Consider the following 18,892-nt stretch of genomic DNA (forward strand, 5'->3'; position numbering starts at 1 on the left):
TACAGGGATTTTTGCTTCCTTCTGCCAAATACTTTACTGAAATCTGTCCTGTTTACCAGACATAAACCATATTCTTCTCAACCCTGAACAGATATTTAACATTCCATCTTATGTCTGCAGAGGAATTAGTAAATCCTATATTTATGTACCCTATTGCCTAATAGTTCAAATGTTTGGGATAGATAAATTAGAAACTATCATTATTTTGCACGTGCTTATGATAATTTGTACATCACAAAAATCTGGTGATTCAATTGGTCTGTAGGCCAATTTTTATAAAATCTTCGCTTAATTTTGAGAATTGATCTGTAGAAACATGATATGGCAGAAAAAGCAGATCATATAGGATGATTAAATAGAGATTTGTCTTTCCTAGTAAGTTTTTGCTTTTAAAACACAGATCTGGTATTCAAAAACTGCGGATCAATAGCTCAGTCTTGCTAATAAAGTCTTATCCTTCCATAATTATGCATTGTGAAACATCCATATTAATATTATTCTTTATTAAGAATTAGCAACAAATTTACCTGTAGATTACAGTGAAGCAGGTTTTTGTTTCTTTGCAATTTCAGTTGCTAAAAAGTGTGACTGTTATGCATTTGAAGGTTCTCTGCAAATGCCATTATGGCTATGCCTTTTTTGTGGCATTTCTTTTAAAGAACTGGGAATTACCATGCCAAATGCTTTGCTTTCATTTGAAGGTGAAGCATTTTTGATTGGTGCTATCTTTTGCTGACATTTTTTTCATAAGTCAGACTGCAGTAAACTATGATTGAATGACCAGAGCCCTCTTTGCTTACAGCCTTGTCCTTCCTGAGAAGCTGGAGTATATTGTAAGCAAGTACGCTGAACATTCCCACGATAAATGGGCCTTTGAAAAGGTAGGAGTTATTTTAAGACTGGCCACTGTCCAGGACTAGTAAATAATTCCTAGGGTGAATACTGAAATTAAAATTGGACAGTTTAACAGATAGGACCTTGTTCAGGTTGTATGGATGTCTACAGATTTATTTTGGGATATTTGGAAGAAACCTCTTGCTTAGGAAAATGCGTTGCAATTAGTTACTTTTTCAAAGAACTTATTAGGAGAGACTTGATGGTAATGAAAAAGAGGGAGTCTGGTTTGGGTTTGCAGGGGTTTTTTCGTTCATTTGGGGGTTTAGTGGGTTTTTGTTCTTTGGGGCTTGTAAAATTTTTTTTAGGTAAGGATATATAGTTCTTTAGGCATCACTTTGCCTGGTAATTGGGCTTTTTGACTGGAAGTCAGAGATTCAGTTTTACTGCAGCAGCTCTGTGGTCTAAGAAAGTACAGCCTAATGTAATTTTTTATTTTAGATAAGCAGTTGTGGATTTTCTTTCTTCTTAGCTTTAAGAAGCCTGTTATGTATTTAATTCCCCTATAATTTTCGAAATGCTCTGTCACTATGTTGTGCTTCTGTTTCATTATTTCTAGAGAGCTACAAGAAAAGACAATGAATTCTTCAATAATTTATTGTAGCAATTAATAACAAATGAATAGCAATTTTATGGAAGAGTTGTATAAAATAATTCTCTTGTTTGGGGGGGCTATGTATGCAAATTTGTATAGGAAGTTACACATATATATGCCTATGAATAATTTCAATCCATAAATTCCAGTTACTTTTGTTTAAGGTAAAGCATTCATTAGTTATGTCATTCAGTTCTTGATCTGTTAATGTTCCATATTCTTCTCTGTGTTTCTGACTTTAGCCTCCCAGAGAACTGGGACAGTATATTTATTGTATTTTGGGACAGTCAGTGCTGTCCTCTTGAAAGGAGCCAGTGTAAATTAGGCTCAGGACTGGTACCATGAGACCCACTGCTCACAGGTGGCATCCCTTCTGTCTCAGGCATGATTTGTTCCTGCATGCCCACAGATCCTCTCCTGTGGCACTGGGCAGCTCTTGGAGTGGGTTAGCAGTTTGATGTGACAAAGGAAACTGAAATTTGCTCTCACTCATCAATGCTGTTCTCATCTTACTTCACTGGGGTTTGCAGTTGGTTCTTTTTTTTCTTTTTTAGACTAATAGTGGATGGAAATATGGAGTTTCACTGGATGAAAATATGAAGACTCACCCATTAATAAGGCCTTTCAAAACTTTAGCTGAAAAGGTAATAGAGGAAATTTCAGCTGCATCAATATTAAGTAGATTGATTTGTGTGCTTTTAAAAATCGATTTCAAATATATTCTGTTAAATGTCAGGCAGAGAAACCAACAAGAAATCTTACAGTTAATAGACACAACTTTATGCTGAAGTGGTTTTTCAGTTAATCTTACAATGAGTCTTGTATAATTTACTTACATTAGGCATAACATTAATTGTTTCTTCATAGGCCTGGGCAAATTTGAATTCAGAAGTATTAGTAGCACAGTTTTTTCAGGCTTCGATGGATGAGGGATGACTGGCAGAAACTCCTGCACCTTAATGAAAGTGTAATTTAACATATATGAGGGCAATTTTGTCTTCCAGAAAGATGGTAGAAAAATGTAAAAAGTGCGTAGGAGATGATTCAGTTGAAAATGCAGAAAAGGCATTTAAAGTATTTTGAATTTCTTGACTAGGCACAAATGTCTTCTAGTTGTCAGAACAGTGAAGCGAATTTGAATTCTGTTACTTATTTTTGTAATGATTCACCGGGAGACACAAGTCAATTACATGTGCCCCTCCTCACCAGATATTTCCAGTTCAGAAAATAGACATGACAAGAATCAAGAGGCATTAAAAAGGTTGAGTTTCGTAAGGTTTGTAAATTGCTTTGGAATCTTCGGAGAGGAACCAAAGCTTTGTTGGTTGTTATTTAAGCAGCTCAAAGAGAAATTTCTGAATTGTGTGAAATTAGAACTTTTGAACATGAAAATCAGTTCTATCCCTAAAAACTGTTATTTTAAACAACTGGTTTATGATACAACCTGAAGTATTGTTATTTAATTGATTTGAAAAGACTTAATATGGCATACTCAGAATTTTGCCACAAATTTTCAGACATTTCTGACACTTTTACTTTTCAAAGGAGTGTTAGAATATGGGCTGATGCCTATTCTTTGATTGGTAACTGTGCTTATATGAAGATGTGTACAGTTCAGTAACCTTTTGTATCTGTGACTAGATATAAATCCAGAAAGGCTAAAAAAAGGTCTTGAGTGCTTGAGTGTTTGATGCATTTGAAGATTCATACTTGTTTAACTAATATTTAGCACTCACATCCTTAGTACCATCCTTTCTTTTATTATTTTGTGCTGGTGGAATTAATGAATAAGTTTCCAGGTCCAATCTACATTATTGCTCCAGGGCTCATTGCAGTGCTGTTAGTTTCTAACATTTATCCCAGCAATAAATGCCACTAAGAATATTTTTTTTTTTAATTGTAGGTGTTTCAAAGCTTTTCTCTCATGTAAAAAGAACTATGTTTTGTGCTCTCATGCAATATATTATTTTTTTATAATTTTGTGGTACGTGGCGCTTAGAGAAGGACAGACTTTTTATTGTGCTTTTGCTACTTAGTAAATACAGAAAAAATTTTGCATTATTTCTTCAAAGGAAAAGGAAATTTATCGTTGGCCTGCCAGAGAATCACTGAAAACCATGTTGGCCTTGGGATGGAGCCTAGAAAGGACCAAAGAGGGAGGAGAAGCAATGATACATCAGCGTGAAAATGAAAAGCTTCGTAGCATATCTCAGTCTGGTCAGGTAAGGTAGAACACCTTGATCTTAGAAAACAAAAGGCCTGTTAATTAATTTACCTATAAATTATTAACAATTATATCAATTTTATATTGTTTTAGTGAAAAGAAACTTTTAATGGTAGAGTTCTAAGACTGGAAGTCATGTCACTATAATAAGCACTGTGCCACACTGAAGAGAGGATTCCAAAAAGCTTTTAAGACAATGAAGCTATAAGAGACCATAGATATTAATTTTCTTAGAAGAACTGAAAAGCTTTTTAATATAGTCATTCAAAGAAAACAGACAAAGCATTTAAAGTCCTTAATTTTATAAAAAAAATAAATATAGCAATTTTTTTCATTTGGTCAAACAGAAGACCCTAACATGGGCTTTTGTAAAGATTATAATTATGACCGACAAGTTAGATTGCACATTTGCTACAATTTTTTTATTTTTAATCTACAGGCAAAATTTTCAGGTGATGCTAGATTATTTTTTCCATTTGTAGATTTTTATAATCACATGTTGAGACTGCTGGTCAATATGTCTTGGAGGAGGAAAGCTGTTTAAAATTATGACAAGTGTTGAAGAATTGTTATTGTACCTCTAAAGGTGAATTACACACATTTGTACATAAGTATAGTGAGAGTTAAGAAGCAGTGCATTGGGCACAAGTCCTGGATGCAGCATGCAAAGCTGTGTCCCAAGCTAATTCCTTATGAACACTGGCACCAGCCCTGATCCTGTGAGCATCAGCACCTGGCACCTTAAGCCTGTGTTGGCTTCCTTCTCCAGGCCTGCTATTTGCTTACCAAAGAGGCCCCTGAGCACTCATTACAAGATAGTACTTCAGTATTTCTTATCTCTTCTGCAAGCCTCACTCACTTACAGGAAATTCTGCTGTCTCTGGAATCATTGCTTCCAGCCAGTTGAACTTGTTCTGCAGTTGGGCCTTCTTGGCCAAGAAGATGCATGACAAAAACATGACAGAGTAGAGGTTTTCAGCACATAATTAACTTGAGTAGACGTTTGAAATCACTGATTCATATGTAACCTTTCACATTTACATGCACCTCTGACAGGTTTTTGAACTGGAGCTTTCTCATTTAAACCAGTTGAAAATTGTGTTCATATATAACACACCTGGGTTTTCTTAATTTCCTCAAGAAAATAATTTATCTTTTTGTTGTGCTGTCTCATCCTTAGCACAGGGCTCACTCAGGCTGTTCCCACATGGTTCTGTCGTGTTTTGAAGGCACATCTTGTATGTCTCATGATTGATTTCCTCTTAGTCTAAAAGCTTAGTTCTTTGCCACCTATTGTGAATAGAAATCGAAGTATTTGCCGCAACCTGCATGCTTCCACACTAGCAAACCCATTCCCTTGATCATTCAGTGCCTTCAGTACATTGCGAAACAGGTGAACAGTTTCTACTAGAAAGTATAAAATTGGGAATGGTGTTATTCTAATCAAGTCAATAACAGAGATGGTGCAATTGAATATTTGGGTTTTTTTATCTGAAATTATTTCATCTGAGAATAATTATTTTCCCCTGCAGGGAAATGGGTATAGCCCAACACCACTTGATCTCTCTAATGTGGCACTTTCTAGGGAACTTCAGGTTTGTATTTGTGTTTTTCATATATTATGCTGAAAGGAATGGATGTATTTAGTTTCATTATTACTAATGAGTTGTTGTTAGGTTTTATGAGTATATTTGTGACTGTAGCTATCATAAGCTGTTGTAGAAAGGGTGCATGCTATTTACATAGTGAAAGATGAAATTTCCACTGTTCATGCCATTGGTAGTTCCCAGAAAAAATTAAGCATGAAGCTAGGGAAGGGGCTGTCAATAGCATGCTATAATATGTGTATCCTGTGCTTGTGGTGACTTCAAAGAACAGATGAATACAGAAATTCCGCTTAACTATGATGTTTCTTTATCACAAGACTGTAGACTTAAGACTGTGGACTATGTAGAGTTACAGAATTTTTAATCATCACCTAAACTTACATATTGTTTTTTCTGATGCTAATGTAGGGAATGGTTGAGGTAATGGCAGAAAACTACCATAATATATGGGCCAAAAAGAAGAAAATGGAGTTGGAAAGCAAAGGTAAGCCACAATCCTGCAAATCACACCAAAAAAGACAAGGAGAATGAGGGAGAAGAAACAATCTGAAAGATGACAGCGTAAGACAATCAAAAATGAATAGTTCCTTTTGTACATGAAGCAGAATAAATCTTAGAGTAGAAAAACTTACAGTTCTTTCAACTTACTAAAGGTGGAGGTAGTCATCCTTTACTGGTGCCTTATGACACATTGACAGCCAAGGAGAAATCACGGGACCGTGAAAAGGCACAGGAGCTGTTCAAATTCCTTCAAGTCAATGGTATAATCATATCTCGGTAAGTTGCACATTTTTTCAGATGCTTGCTTGCATTCAGTGCCCAAACCAGCATGTCAATCTTATCTCTCTGCAGACTGGCAGTTATTAACATAATTATTGTTAAGCATGTCTTCTAGCAATCAGAGTTATTTTCATGCTCAGAAAGACTCTTCTAAAACAGCATGTTCAGGCAACATTTTTAATAAGTATGTAATCATAGTAAATATAAAATGCAACAGTAGGGTAATTAAACAAGAGGATAATTTAAAACGTCTAAGTTAGCAGCCAGCAGTGTCAGTAAGGATCATGGGAAAATTAATCTGAGGTCTGATACTGAAACATGTCTATGTAAAGCTGCCTTTTAATCCAGTTTTTGAAAAAAATATTGCTTTGAGTTCTGTAAAGTAATAAGACAACCTCCATAGTTGCTTCAGAGCCATTGAATAAGAAAAGCTAGCCTACTTAGTGCAAATGAATGATCTTCTGAAACACCAATGGAAATGCTCAAATTTTGCATCTGCTTGTGTTTGGGTCAGGAAATCAATCTTTTCAATGTTATATCATGGAACAAATCAACTTGAAAAAGCATGATCAAACTCTTCATTGATATGGGCAAAGAATTTGCAGTGTTTGTCTGCATCAGGATGAATCGAGATTAAAATCTTTCAAGTGTTTTCTTCAGAAGAATATATGCATATGTATATATATAAAATTCTTTTGAAGTACTCATTGCAATTATCACATTTCAAGATGCAATTCTTGAAAATGTTGGACTAATCATTAAAACATAGCAATTGTTTATAATTGGAAATGTATAGGCGGAACAGCATGTGTACCTCACATATACCATCTGCCTCTGTTTTTGGGTTTTTTGCTCTTTGCTGAGAACATTTTTGAAACACTTAGTGTGTTTATGACATACAGAGGAATCTCTCAGGCCTTACTCAAGTATGTATTAGAAACAACATAGTATTTTGTTGCACATCTTTAAATCTCTGCAAGCTCTTCAGATATTGTTTTTATACTTCACAGACCTATCAACATCTTTCAATATTTAGGAGGATATTTACAAGAGGATTTATGTCTATCTTCAACTACTTCGTGCAAGGTTATACAGAAAATGAGGTCAAACACTAACTCCTCAAAAGTAATAAGTTGTTAAAAGGAAAATTCCAGTTAGATATGAGAAAATATTTCACCATTATTTTTTCATGGTGAGGGTGGCCAAATATTATAGGGTCTCCAGGGTCATTATGAGATTCCAAATCTTGAACCGACTCCTTCCAACCTTAATTTGTGTGTGATCCCAAAGGATTTTAGAATTTTGGTCATGTAAGTTTCATTTGTACTTAAAATCAAATCCAGTACTTTAAATCTGGGCTCAGACAACCACATGTATTTTTATTCCTCTTTAATGTCTTGTATAATCAACCATGATTTATGTATATGAATTTATCTTAAAGATAAACAATACATGCCTCTTTTGAAATTATTGCATTCTGTTGAAATTTTTCGAATACTTTAATAATATAATAGTTTGTTACTTACATTTAAGTTTTCATTTAGTTGCTGAAGTAATTTTGGCTTTGTTCCTTCATAAAATTGAAGGACAAAATGAATTTTAACAGTGATTAATCAAATGAAGGGTAGTACTTAGGCTGACTTTGTAAAGGTGCAACTACTGACTTCCCAAACACTTGGAATGTAAATGTGCCAGCAGTAGAAATTGAGTGACCAATGCATTACTTTGTTAGGTTCAGATGCATGATGGCTTTGTTTCTGCAATAAGGTAGCATTCTAAAGTTCTTATCCTAAAATACATGCATTTTGGATACTTTAATCATAAGCTATCATACCTCTTATTAAAGTCAGCTCATTTTTCTCTATTTCCTCCTAGATAGTTGCTAATTAAGTGTTACCATGGTCATTTTCTCCTTCTCATGAAAATTTGCCATAATAAAATAATAAGTCATGAAATGCTTCATAGTACTGTCACCATTTGTACTGCTGTCATCATCAATGCTACTTCTCTTAATCCTTTTCAACACAGGGGCATGAATGACATGGAGTTGGATGCTTCATCCATGGAAAAGAGGTTTGCCTTTAAGTTTCTGAAGAAAATTTTAAAATATGTTGATTCTGCTCAAGAGTTTATTGCACATTTGGGTAAGTTGCAGATTTTATTTTTAAAATAGTTAGAATTGTTGAAATTTAAATATGTGATTGATAGGTTTACATTTTTAGTGATCACTATTTTTATTGCGTTTAAGAAACTTGAAGAACTTTTAATTTTCAGATTAAATTATTGAACATTTGTAACTAGCTAAACAGTTTCTGCTCTTTTATTTTTGAGTAAAACTGATTTTTCAAGTCTACCTGAAAGATCTATTGGGTTATTTATTATTAGACAGCTTCTTATTGTGTCTGCCTTGATTGTATCCTTGCAGAAGCCATTGTAACCAGTGGAAAAACTGAAAAATCTCCACATGACCAAGAAATAAAATTCTTTGCTAAAGTGAGTGATTATTTCATGTTTATATATGTTCCACTATACAGAATATATGAATTTATAATGTTAGACTGCTTTTCACATAATGGAAATATATATTTTCCATTTTTTATCATAAATAATCAAACTGTTATCAAATATTTTGAAATGTCTTCAAAAATATCTCAGTATATTTGTTGGATTCAAATATTTCAAAATACTTCAATATATCTCTTTCTGTATGAGAAGGAACATAAAATTTAAAAGGCAGATTATTTATTACATGATAATAAATACTCTCACTGAATATATAAATTTAATCTGATTTTTTTACCACGAGATATCACTGAAGTGCATATCATCTAATTAGCAGAAAGAAATACTCCTATGCATTATTAGATCCAAAACAAATATCTCTGTGGAAGTCTGTTTATTATTTATTTAATTTTGAATAAAACTTTAAAACACCAGTTTTTAATTTACATGAGTTTGTGTTTGAAATAAAAAAAATAGAGCTGTTAAAGAGCTAAAATTCTTTCTATGAACTTTGACCAATCAAAGCATTGCTGTTGCATTCACCTTTGTGCTCTGTAAAAAATATATTTTGTGTCTACATTTCTTAGGTTCTTTTACCATTAGTTGATCAATACTTTACAAATCACTGCCTCTACTTCCTGTCTTCTCCATCAAAAATCCTCAGTAGCAGTGGATATGCATCAAATAAGGAAAAGGAAATGGTAGCAAGGTAGGTAAAAAAAAAATTATCCATAGTAGGTTTTTATTCAGATAACCAAAGGTCTCTTCTTAGATTGTAGAGAAAGATAGATAGTTCAAAAGCTTATTTTCCTTACCTGGAAAGTGAATATTTTATTCTACGTGAGAATGGCCGTGAGTGAATAAAATTCCTCATCTTTGTATTCTTTATATATATACATATATAATTAAAGAGGTAAGTACATATAATAACTATTTATTTTACAATATGTAATTATAGATGATAACATCAAAATACTAGTAAACTATTCTGTGAGCAGTGGAATTACTTAGTTTCTTTCCTGTGGTGTTCTGTTTCATTGTGGGTGGCAGTTTCTGGTTAAAACTCTTTCCACTGTTGGCTCATTTAAATGGTCTCACACTTATTCAAATTTTCAGCTACTAAAAAAGTGTTAAAAATACCATGAGGCAGCTTTTTAGGGGGAAATACGGATTCTACACAAAATTACTTCTGCCCCTGCACAAGTATTACTGGAATTTTATAATTTTTGCATGTCTTTATTGTTTGGATGGAATCAGCCATTTGACACAAAGTTATTCTAGAAAATTCTTTTAAAAATAAATGCCTTTTAATTTAGAATGTGCTGCCTATATGAAAATAGGATTTTCTCTTTCCTGTGATTAAAATTTGAAAATAATATTAAATAATATTTAATGGTGTTTTAACTATGACTTTAATAATTTTCCAGGTTTTTTTCCTTCCCCTTGTGGTACGCTGCCAATTACTTTCTTCTGGAAATTTTGTATCATAGTATTTCAGACTGTTTTACCCTCATGCTTTTAGTTTAGCTGTCAGTTTCTTAGCTTTCTTTAGGTTTCCTTCACTGTGTTGACCAGAGTTAACTGCTTTTTCCAGTGGAAAGTAGATATAAAATTTGAAAGTAAAGGTAATGTGTTATTACATAAGATCAGGCCTAGGACTCAGCTTCTGAGATTCCAATCTTCAGTTTATCTCTCAACACATTTTGGCATTTCTCTAAATTATTATTACCCTCTGTTTCCATCATCTTTGTGTGTGGCAGTCCTTACAGAGCAGTTGTGTGTAAGAGTGCTAAGGCACCGAGATTCTGCTTTACTCAGCTCTCAGATATTTACAAACCTCCAAGACAGTCCTCCAGGAGCTGGGAAAGACATCTCAGGCTCAGGAGGATGGAAGTGTCACTTCATTTCATTTCAATTTCATGCTTCCTCTCTGAGTACTCCTGTTACCTCTCTAAAGTCATTGAGGTCTGAATGAAGGTAGGAGGATGTGCTCTAGGGCTATAAAAGGGACTTCACAAAAGTGACTTTACATGATGTCTAGCACAAGTATCTGCCAGCATAACTGCAGAAATAGAATTCTTTGTGCCTCCTTCACTGAGAGAAGTGACTATCTGCCATTTTCATCTTATAGGAAGTATAGTATCTCCTTACCATTGTGAAGATAACAATAAAAATCTGTGGTTAGTATGAGACCATACCAAGTCCTAAGGTATATGCTTCATTTTCTTATGCCCTGATTCCATTTGTAAAGTATGGCCCAAATGATGTGTAAGTCTGTCAGCTGTCTTTGTAGAAGTAACCCCTTTAATCTTTAGTGTGTTGGTGCTCTATTCTCTCAATTATCCTACTATTTTGACAGGTAGGTTAGATATGCAAGTATCTGATATACTTGCCAGAATCTCTTCTAGTGTGTATATATTTAGGACTCATATTATCATCATCAGAGGGTAAACACAGACTTATTTATTTATTTACAAAGGACATCCTTGCAAATTATTTTAAATAGTATGGAGATTTTTAAAATTCATTTGCTGCAGAATTCCAAGTAAAACACTAAACTGTTTCTCATTTTTTTTTGTCCCTACAAAAAATTGTTATTCAGAAATAATAGCCATAAAGAATGACTCAGCCATATAGCATGCAATTGTTGAAAACCACTGTCAAAAGAAAGTTTTAGACTTCAAGACACCTCTGAAGTGGTGAAGTATAGAGAATGAAAGATCTCAGGAGCTTCAAAATGTTACTCTGCTTAATGCAGTTGACTGTTAATCATCATGTATCACTCAAAGTACACTTTCCAGGAACTATGTGGTGTTTTCCTTTTCATATTCCTACTATTCCTTACCTCCTATTCTAAATAAGTCTTTCATCTTTTTCTTGTTTTGCTCTCTCTGTTCTTCTCTACCTTAGCCTGTTCTGCAAACTAGCTGCTCTTGTTAGACATAGGATCTCACTTTTTGGTAAGTAGTTAAGAAAGAGCTTGATAAAAATTTAAAGAATACATAACCATTGTTTCTCTTACCTGAAGATTTTCACGGCTGTAGCCAAAATTCTATTAAATGCTCCATAAGCTTCTAGTGAAATCAGTAGGGGCATTGAATGTGGCTCTGAAACTAACACTTAATAAAATGTATAGGGTGTCGAAGCAGGAAGAAACAGCATGTTTCCATATCTCCAGACTCCATGAAAAAAATATATTAAAAAAGCTTTGTAGTTACTTTTAGCTTTTCAAAAGTAATCTTTAACTAATTATTTTGATTTCTGTGATCCAGCTGTTGAATCCAATAGACTAATTTCTCAATAGATAAAAGGGGATGTAAGGAAACATAATACACCTCATACAAAGATATTGGTAAAAAAATTTAAAAAGAAATGTAAGTGCTACAAGATATAGAGTTCAGAATGTTGTGAGGTTAGGTGGTAAAAATCTGCCTAGAGTAGACATTAGTTATTCTGTTTAGTTCTTACATGGAAATTGACTTTAAAAAATTAAAAGTTATTTCTAGCCCCAGACTTTTAACTCCCTCCTCAGTGACGTAAGTTGGGAGACTTAGGTAATGTCTTGTTTAAACTGTGCATCTCCAGTAAGGCCATTTTGGATCATGAAGTGATGCTATGTTTCCTGTGCTATTGTGCTCTCATAGTATCTCTTTCTAAACAGGAAGTGATTCTGCTACAATGGTGAACTGCCTGCACATCTTAGCTCAGTCTCTTGACACACGGTAAGTTTGCAACTTTTGTACCAGCTGCAAACTACCAAAGTTTCACAGAGCTTTTCAGAAGCAATTGGATTGCTTCTGTATTTTATTACTCTTTATTTGTAATCAAAGATCTTAAGAGCATCAACAACTCAGATATTGCCCTCCACTGTAGCAAATTTTGTGTAAAGTGTTTCAAGTACATTTTTTCTGCTCAATATCTTTCATTCAGCCACTGAAAACACTTGTCAACCTTTCCAAGGTCATTTGAAGGCTTTATGGGAAGAGATAAATGACATGACCATTGGAACTGAAAGTACTGATACCTGCAGATATTAAGAAAGTTTAGTGCATAGTGTAAAATTTGTCATTAGAAGTAGGCAGAGTATATTAATATATGGGCATAGTTATATTTGCTAACTTTTACTGCTTATCATTGAAGAAATTGTGTAGATTAAAACAGAGGCAAGAACAGTTTTTTGAATTTGAGCTGTTTTATGGCCTGGTTAAGTTACACAGCAGCCTGATAATGAACTTATTGTGAACTTGTGAACAGCACTGGCATCTTCAGTAAAGTGTCAGAGAAGCATGCAAGAAGTCAATGAATGGGACTGTGATTCTGGCATTGCATTTGCATTTTCTAGATTTAGGGTCTTTGAAGTATCCTGACTTACACACCTAGTTACTGTGGCTCCCATAAAACTATAGGGATTAAGAGTTTGGGGGTTTTGAGCATATTTTACAGAGAAGCTTTCTCATGACTTTTGACATTTACTGAGAAGGCATTATCTTATTCAAAAGCAGACCACAAAAACCTGAAAAGGCAAGACTATGGAATCAGGATCTTTGTTGTTATTCTTTTGTATTGAATACTCAAAGGAAATTGTTGTTTATACTGCTATTTACATGTAAGTGCTCTTTTCTGTTCCTATTATGAAGTCCCCTGATACATGTGGGTGCTTTCAACAACTGTAACTAACCTGTACATGTATCTCTATACAACTACTAAATATCAGGAGAAAGTTGATATTTTTTCCCTTATTTTATTTTTCCAGAACTGTTATGAAATCAGGATCTGAGCTTGTTAAAGCAGGATTGCGGGCCTTTTTTGAAAATGCAGCTGAAGACTTGGAAAAAACTTCTGAAAATCTTAAACTGGGAAAATTTACTCATTCCCGAACACAAATGAAGGGTGTTTCACAGAATATCAATTATACTACAGTAGCGTTGTTACCAATCTTAACATCAATTTTTGAACATATTTCACAATATCACTTTGGAATAGATTTACTTTGTAAGTATTTTATTTTAATGTTGAATTTTATTGTGCTATAATGCTACAAATGCTTTTTAGTAATGGCTGCGTGGATTCAGAGGATGAATTTCTGTTTTCAGTAACATGTACATTTCCAGAATTAATTCTGAAATTAGCAACATAGTACATTATTTCTAGTACATGTTCAAAAATAATACTCAATAAGCTTAATTATATACAATATTTCTTAAAACATTGAGAGAGAAATTAAAATATCCCTTTAAGTGCTCTCTAAACAAATGGGTGTATGAGGCTAGTTTTCCATACAAAAGTACTGTTTTGTTGTATTAAAGGAGACAACTCACTATAACTTTCCTGTGGATTTTCACTTACGTAGGAAAACGACCTCAGGTCTTAGAATTTAAATTTTCCCTGTTTTTAGCATCAGTTAGTTTAAAAATACTGAAATGACTCTTTGAGATTCAACAATAAGCTAAATGGTTTTATTACTTTGTAATGTCTGTAATTATGTTCCAAAATTTTGAATATATTTAGGTCATAATTCAAAGATGGATAATCACGAAAATATTTTCTTTAAAAATATGGTGAACCTTTAGATCATGTATTTAAAGGTCAGACACACACACAGAATGATGTTGCTTAGCTTAAAATTGTACTCTGCAAGTGTGATAACCTGGAATATCTTATTAATGTGTCTGCTGTCCTCTTGGAGTATCTAATGATCTGGTAGGTTTTGGAATGAACGTAGATGATAGACCAGGAATTAGAGACATTGAAGGTAAGTTCTATGGACTATGGAGTATGGACACTCAAAATGTCCAGTGATATATGTACCAAAAGTTTTAGACACTGTTTAAGATATTGCATAAAACAGATGTTTGATATTTGAAAAGCAATCCTTAGCTGAATAAATACTGATAATGCATTTTCATTTTCCTCTAGTGGGTGATGTACAAGTTTCATGTTACAGAATTCTTTGTAGCCTCTATTCCCTTGGGACTGGAAAGAACATCTATGTTGAAAGGTATTAAGTGTAAAACTCAGCATGCAAAATTTTCTTTTTCTTTAGGAATCTGTTGCTTAGGTAATAAAGCAGTTTGGAGGAAAGGTGAATTTAAAAGAGTGAGAGATGTTTAAAATACACTTTCCCTTGAAAATAGTTGCATTCGATTCCACAGGGAAAAAACCCTCAATAGAAGTAAATAACTTATTCTACATATGGCAGTGTATCTGCACAGAGTCTATTTTTCCCATAGCAAAAGCTAAATTTTTCTTTGAGTTGCCCTTAAGTTCTCAAAGTTTTTCTGCCACATATTGCTGTGATAAGTAGGCTGAGTACTAAGTAGGAAGCATCTGTTTCACACCTAAGTCTATAAAGGGTTCTCAAAAGAGTTGTCCTGAGCATAAAACCCTGAGGTATGTAGAGTATTCTGACAACCATTAGCTCTACAAAGAAAACCACAAGTTACTTGTATTTAAAAATGACCAAGGTCTACAATTCCTTTAAGCATCTAGTTGCTCTGCTATGTTTCAAGCCCTCTCTTCCAATAGAATGAGATCAAATTTGTATTTGTTAGCTCAGAAGATAGACCCCTCATTCCTTGTGTATCACAGGAGCCACAATAAGGATAAGCCATCCTAACAGTTGTGAAAGTTTTAGTTTTGGCAATTTTTGCTGCCTTTCTTATGAAAAGCTTTAGATCCATAGGGAGAGACAGACCAAACTGGAAGAAATTCAAGTCTGTAGTCTGGTTAGGAGAGGCTTTGCCTAGTGCAAGGAATGCTGGTCTCCAATTCCTTCCTTCCAGGGTTTATTCAGAATTCCTTCATACAAAATGCAAGAGGTGTCTGGTGGACAGATCTTTCCTCCCAAACTGCAGGCATGCCCCATGTGTGCACAAGCTGTATGTTCTCATTCAGGCATTAATGCATCCATCTCTAATCACAAAGCTGTACTCCTTTTCTTCTCCTTCTGGGCTTCAAAATCCTAAATACTCCTTTACATACATGGATCTGATAGGAAAAATAGGAAGTGCCTTACCCCTTATCTAACTAGTGGTCAGGGTCTCCTCACAGGAAATGAAACATGATTGTGTTTGAGCTGCCTTTCAAGAAGAAAAGCTCAGAGCACAAGCCTCCACTTGATTGGCAAAATCTGTAAGCCCTGGACAGTTTCCTTAAACCTATTGAAGCTAGCAGCATCACCTTTGCCTGCAGCAATTGTCTTCTTAGAATGGAAAAGTGATTGGATTGGATATATCCTACAGCCTCCTAAGGCTGTGTGAGAGGTTTTCAATTGTGGATTTCATTTAGTTTGTTTTTCACTAGTCTCAGACTCCTAAATTACAGTCTTAGGCAGACATCAGTGTCTAGGTGGGAAGTAGGATTTCAAACACAATGCTCAATGTTTCAGAAAACTTAGGAGTGAATGATTGAGCTGACTTGAACAGTTATTCAAATTAAGCAATGCTCAGTTTCAGGATCAAATTGCACATTTTTCTCCTAGTGAATTTTGGCAGGGACATTAAGAAGTTTTACCTTTCAGTGCAGAATGAGTCATAGTGCAGTTTTCATAGATAAATATCTCTTTTTATGGCTGAAATAGTTCTGCTGGCTGCAGGGGCTCAGGACTAGTTCTTAATTCATTTGCTGCTGGTCTGTTAAGACAAACTTCCTTTGTCAAATGTTTTATCCTTTGTACAAAGACTGTTTAGTTTCTTTAGGATGTTGGAGTTGTTTCTGATTTTTCTATGAATATTTCTTTTCTAAAAGTCTCCATGATTCATAAAAGTTGAGAACTGGATGTATGCTGTAGCTCTTGATTACTTTGAGCCCTAATGCTCTATTCACTGGATACCTCTCTCCATGGTGTTTCACTTGATGCACTAATAGATGACCCTTGAAAAGATACCTTTCCCTCACACTTGCCAGGAGTTGCCTCCAGAGGCTGAGAATTTCTGCATTTTCCCAATCCCTTTTGCAATGCCCACATCCCAGGACAGGGATCCCAGATGCTCAGCTTCTCTACATCCAATTTCATACTGTGGGTCACAACATCCCAGCATTGGAGCAGTCAGGTCACGAGGGACTCACCTGATTGGTGGATGAAATCTATTCACATAGGGATAGGGATCAGGGGATTATCTCTCACCCTGACTTTTCCTCCTTGTGAGGGCCTGTCTTCCTCTTCCTCCCTCACTAAGAAAACTGATTTTGTCTGTCCTGTATTTTTTCTTCTGTGTAGGGGATACTGCTACTGGCACAGGTTGTTCTCTGGTTCAGCTGCAGTTTGAGTGGCCCCAACGCATTGCTTACCTCCTTCTCCTCCCCTGAAGGTGCTGTCTAGTACCAAGCAGTGTCCAAAAATAGTAGCTAGAGCCCAGCATGTTGCATAACTTTGCACCTCCCTGAAACTGCCACAGCAGTTTTCCTTCAAATACTCTGCCACTTTATCAAGCACGGTAGTTGCTCTGGGGTAAGCTTAAAAACTATTGGAGCAGAATCATCCTTTTCTTCCACCTTCCATACCCCTTGTGACTATCCAGCCTTGGGGCAGATCTCTGAAATACTCTCCTAAAAATCTCTTTTGTAACTCCATGGTGTGGACCAAAGCAAGGGGAAACAGCAGACCAAGCAATAGGAGCATGCTTTCCTCAACAACCAGGGCAAGTTAAAAATCCTCAAAAGCAGTGGTAACAGGCCTGAAGGAGAATAGGGGGGTGAAGAGCTGGGGAAAATTATCCACCCTCTTCTTTCCACAGGCTGAGTACAATTTTTAATGGACTCCCTGAGGTAGTGCCCAAGGTAAGGGCAGAAGAACAGCACTGAATACAAATCCCAAATTACCTTCATTGTCCTTATTATCATGTCATAAACTGATATTACACCGTGCAGCAGCAAAGCAATCCTCATCCCTCTCCCTGCTCTGAAAAATATCCCCATGAGGAGCACATGTTGCATATATGGGACTGTATACAGGGTTAGGTACCACAACCACGTGAACAGACCAAGCAATGTTGTGACCAGCAGCTCTGGACCTAACACAATAAATGCTTAGATCACTTTTGCTTCCTACCCACACTGGTCAGATATGTTGTTATCTCACCCTTTCCTGCCCTGTGTTGAGTGCTTAGGGTATTCCCCAAGTGTTTCCCACAGAAACACTCCAAACCATGTGCCACTTCCTCAGTCCCTCCTCCCCTGTCCCTGTGGTGGATGGAGAGAAGAACTGAAGGTAAATATCATGGGTTGAGATAAGAACAATTTACTGGAAAGAACAGCAAAATAAGGCAATGAACAGTAAGAGCAACAGTCCTAACAATGGTGTACAAGAAAGAGGCAAACAATTCACATGCAATTGCTTGACCCCTGACAGTGTCTGACCCCTAAGGAGTCCTGTCCCTGGCAATGACATGAGGTGGCATAGAATAACCTCTGTCCTGTCCATGCCAAAAATTAACTCTGTCCTGATAAGAACCAGAACATTGGTGGAGGTGGGGTTTATAAAACCGTTTTTCTTGCACCACTGTGATCTCCAGTAGTTCTTTTCATGTGATAAATCAATTTTTTCTAAGTTGTCAGATAGCTCCTAATGTTTAAAAAGGATTTTAAAAATCAGCTATAAATACTAATACAGCTATGAATACTAATACTTCTTTTTATTCTGCATGCTAGACACTGAAAGCCTGGTGAAACACTTTTCCTCTCAGATGACTTTTAATGTCTCTCATACACAGGCAGCGTCCTGCGCTGGGTGAGTGTTTAGCATCTCTTGCGGCAGCCATCCCAGTAGCATTCCTTGAGCCTTCCCTCAACCACTACAATCCACTGTCTGTTTTCAACACAAAAAGTGCAAGAGAAAGAGCAAGTAAGTACTGGTCCTCACCAAAAAAAAAACAAAACAAAAAAAAACCCAACAAAAAAACCCCAACCAACCAAAAAAACCCCCCAAAAACCACTTCACTCCACTCCAACTAAATAATAGAAGTTGTAAAATGAAAATGCCCTGAACGTATGCCTCAGTAGAGAGGTCCTGCTACTGATGTTTCATTGTTTGCTATTTTAGCCTTGCTCTGCTTTGTTGAGACTGTGCCAACAATGTTCTCTTTCTCCTAGCATTTTTCTATATTTTTCTGAACATGATGTTTGAATGCTTTTCTAAAGATGCATATTGTAATATTTTAAGCTTAATTGAAGAGGTACATATCTACATTACAAAAATTTTTGTCAAAATACAGTTACGTTCATGTAGCAAAATACAAGAGGTATAATATCTAATTTAAGTGAACAAGAAAATAATTTCTTTGGTTTTGCTGT

General features: G+C 35.3%; 1 protein-coding gene across 1 annotated transcript in view; it reads left to right on the forward strand.

The window, feature by feature from the left end:
- The window catches only part of RYR3 (ryanodine receptor 3), a gene marked incomplete at both ends in the record, with an annotated part of 192,527 nt that overhangs the window by 122,368 nt on the left and 51,267 nt on the right, over positions 1-18,892 (forward strand). The window contains 14 exons of the mRNA XM_084208173.1: positions 803-881; positions 2,044-2,133; positions 3,562-3,711; positions 5,246-5,308; positions 5,729-5,804; positions 5,974-6,097; positions 8,129-8,244; positions 8,526-8,593; positions 9,190-9,311; positions 11,513-11,562; positions 12,264-12,324; positions 13,356-13,594; positions 14,519-14,600; positions 18,313-18,443. Of these exons, the coding sequence (XP_084064299.1) occupies positions 803-881; positions 2,044-2,133; positions 3,562-3,711; positions 5,246-5,308; positions 5,729-5,804; positions 5,974-6,097; positions 8,129-8,244; positions 8,526-8,593; positions 9,190-9,311; positions 11,513-11,562; positions 12,264-12,324; positions 13,356-13,594; positions 14,519-14,600; positions 18,313-18,443 (1,451 nt within the window). The remainder of the gene's footprint in view (positions 1-802; positions 882-2,043; positions 2,134-3,561; positions 3,712-5,245; positions 5,309-5,728; positions 5,805-5,973; positions 6,098-8,128; positions 8,245-8,525; positions 8,594-9,189; positions 9,312-11,512; positions 11,563-12,263; positions 12,325-13,355; positions 13,595-14,518; positions 14,601-18,312; positions 18,444-18,892) is intronic.

This window comes from Fringilla coelebs (genome assembly GCF_963513975.1).
Source record: "Fringilla coelebs genome assembly, chromosome: 6".
Taxonomy (NCBI): domain Eukaryota; kingdom Metazoa; phylum Chordata; class Aves; order Passeriformes; family Fringillidae; genus Fringilla; species Fringilla coelebs.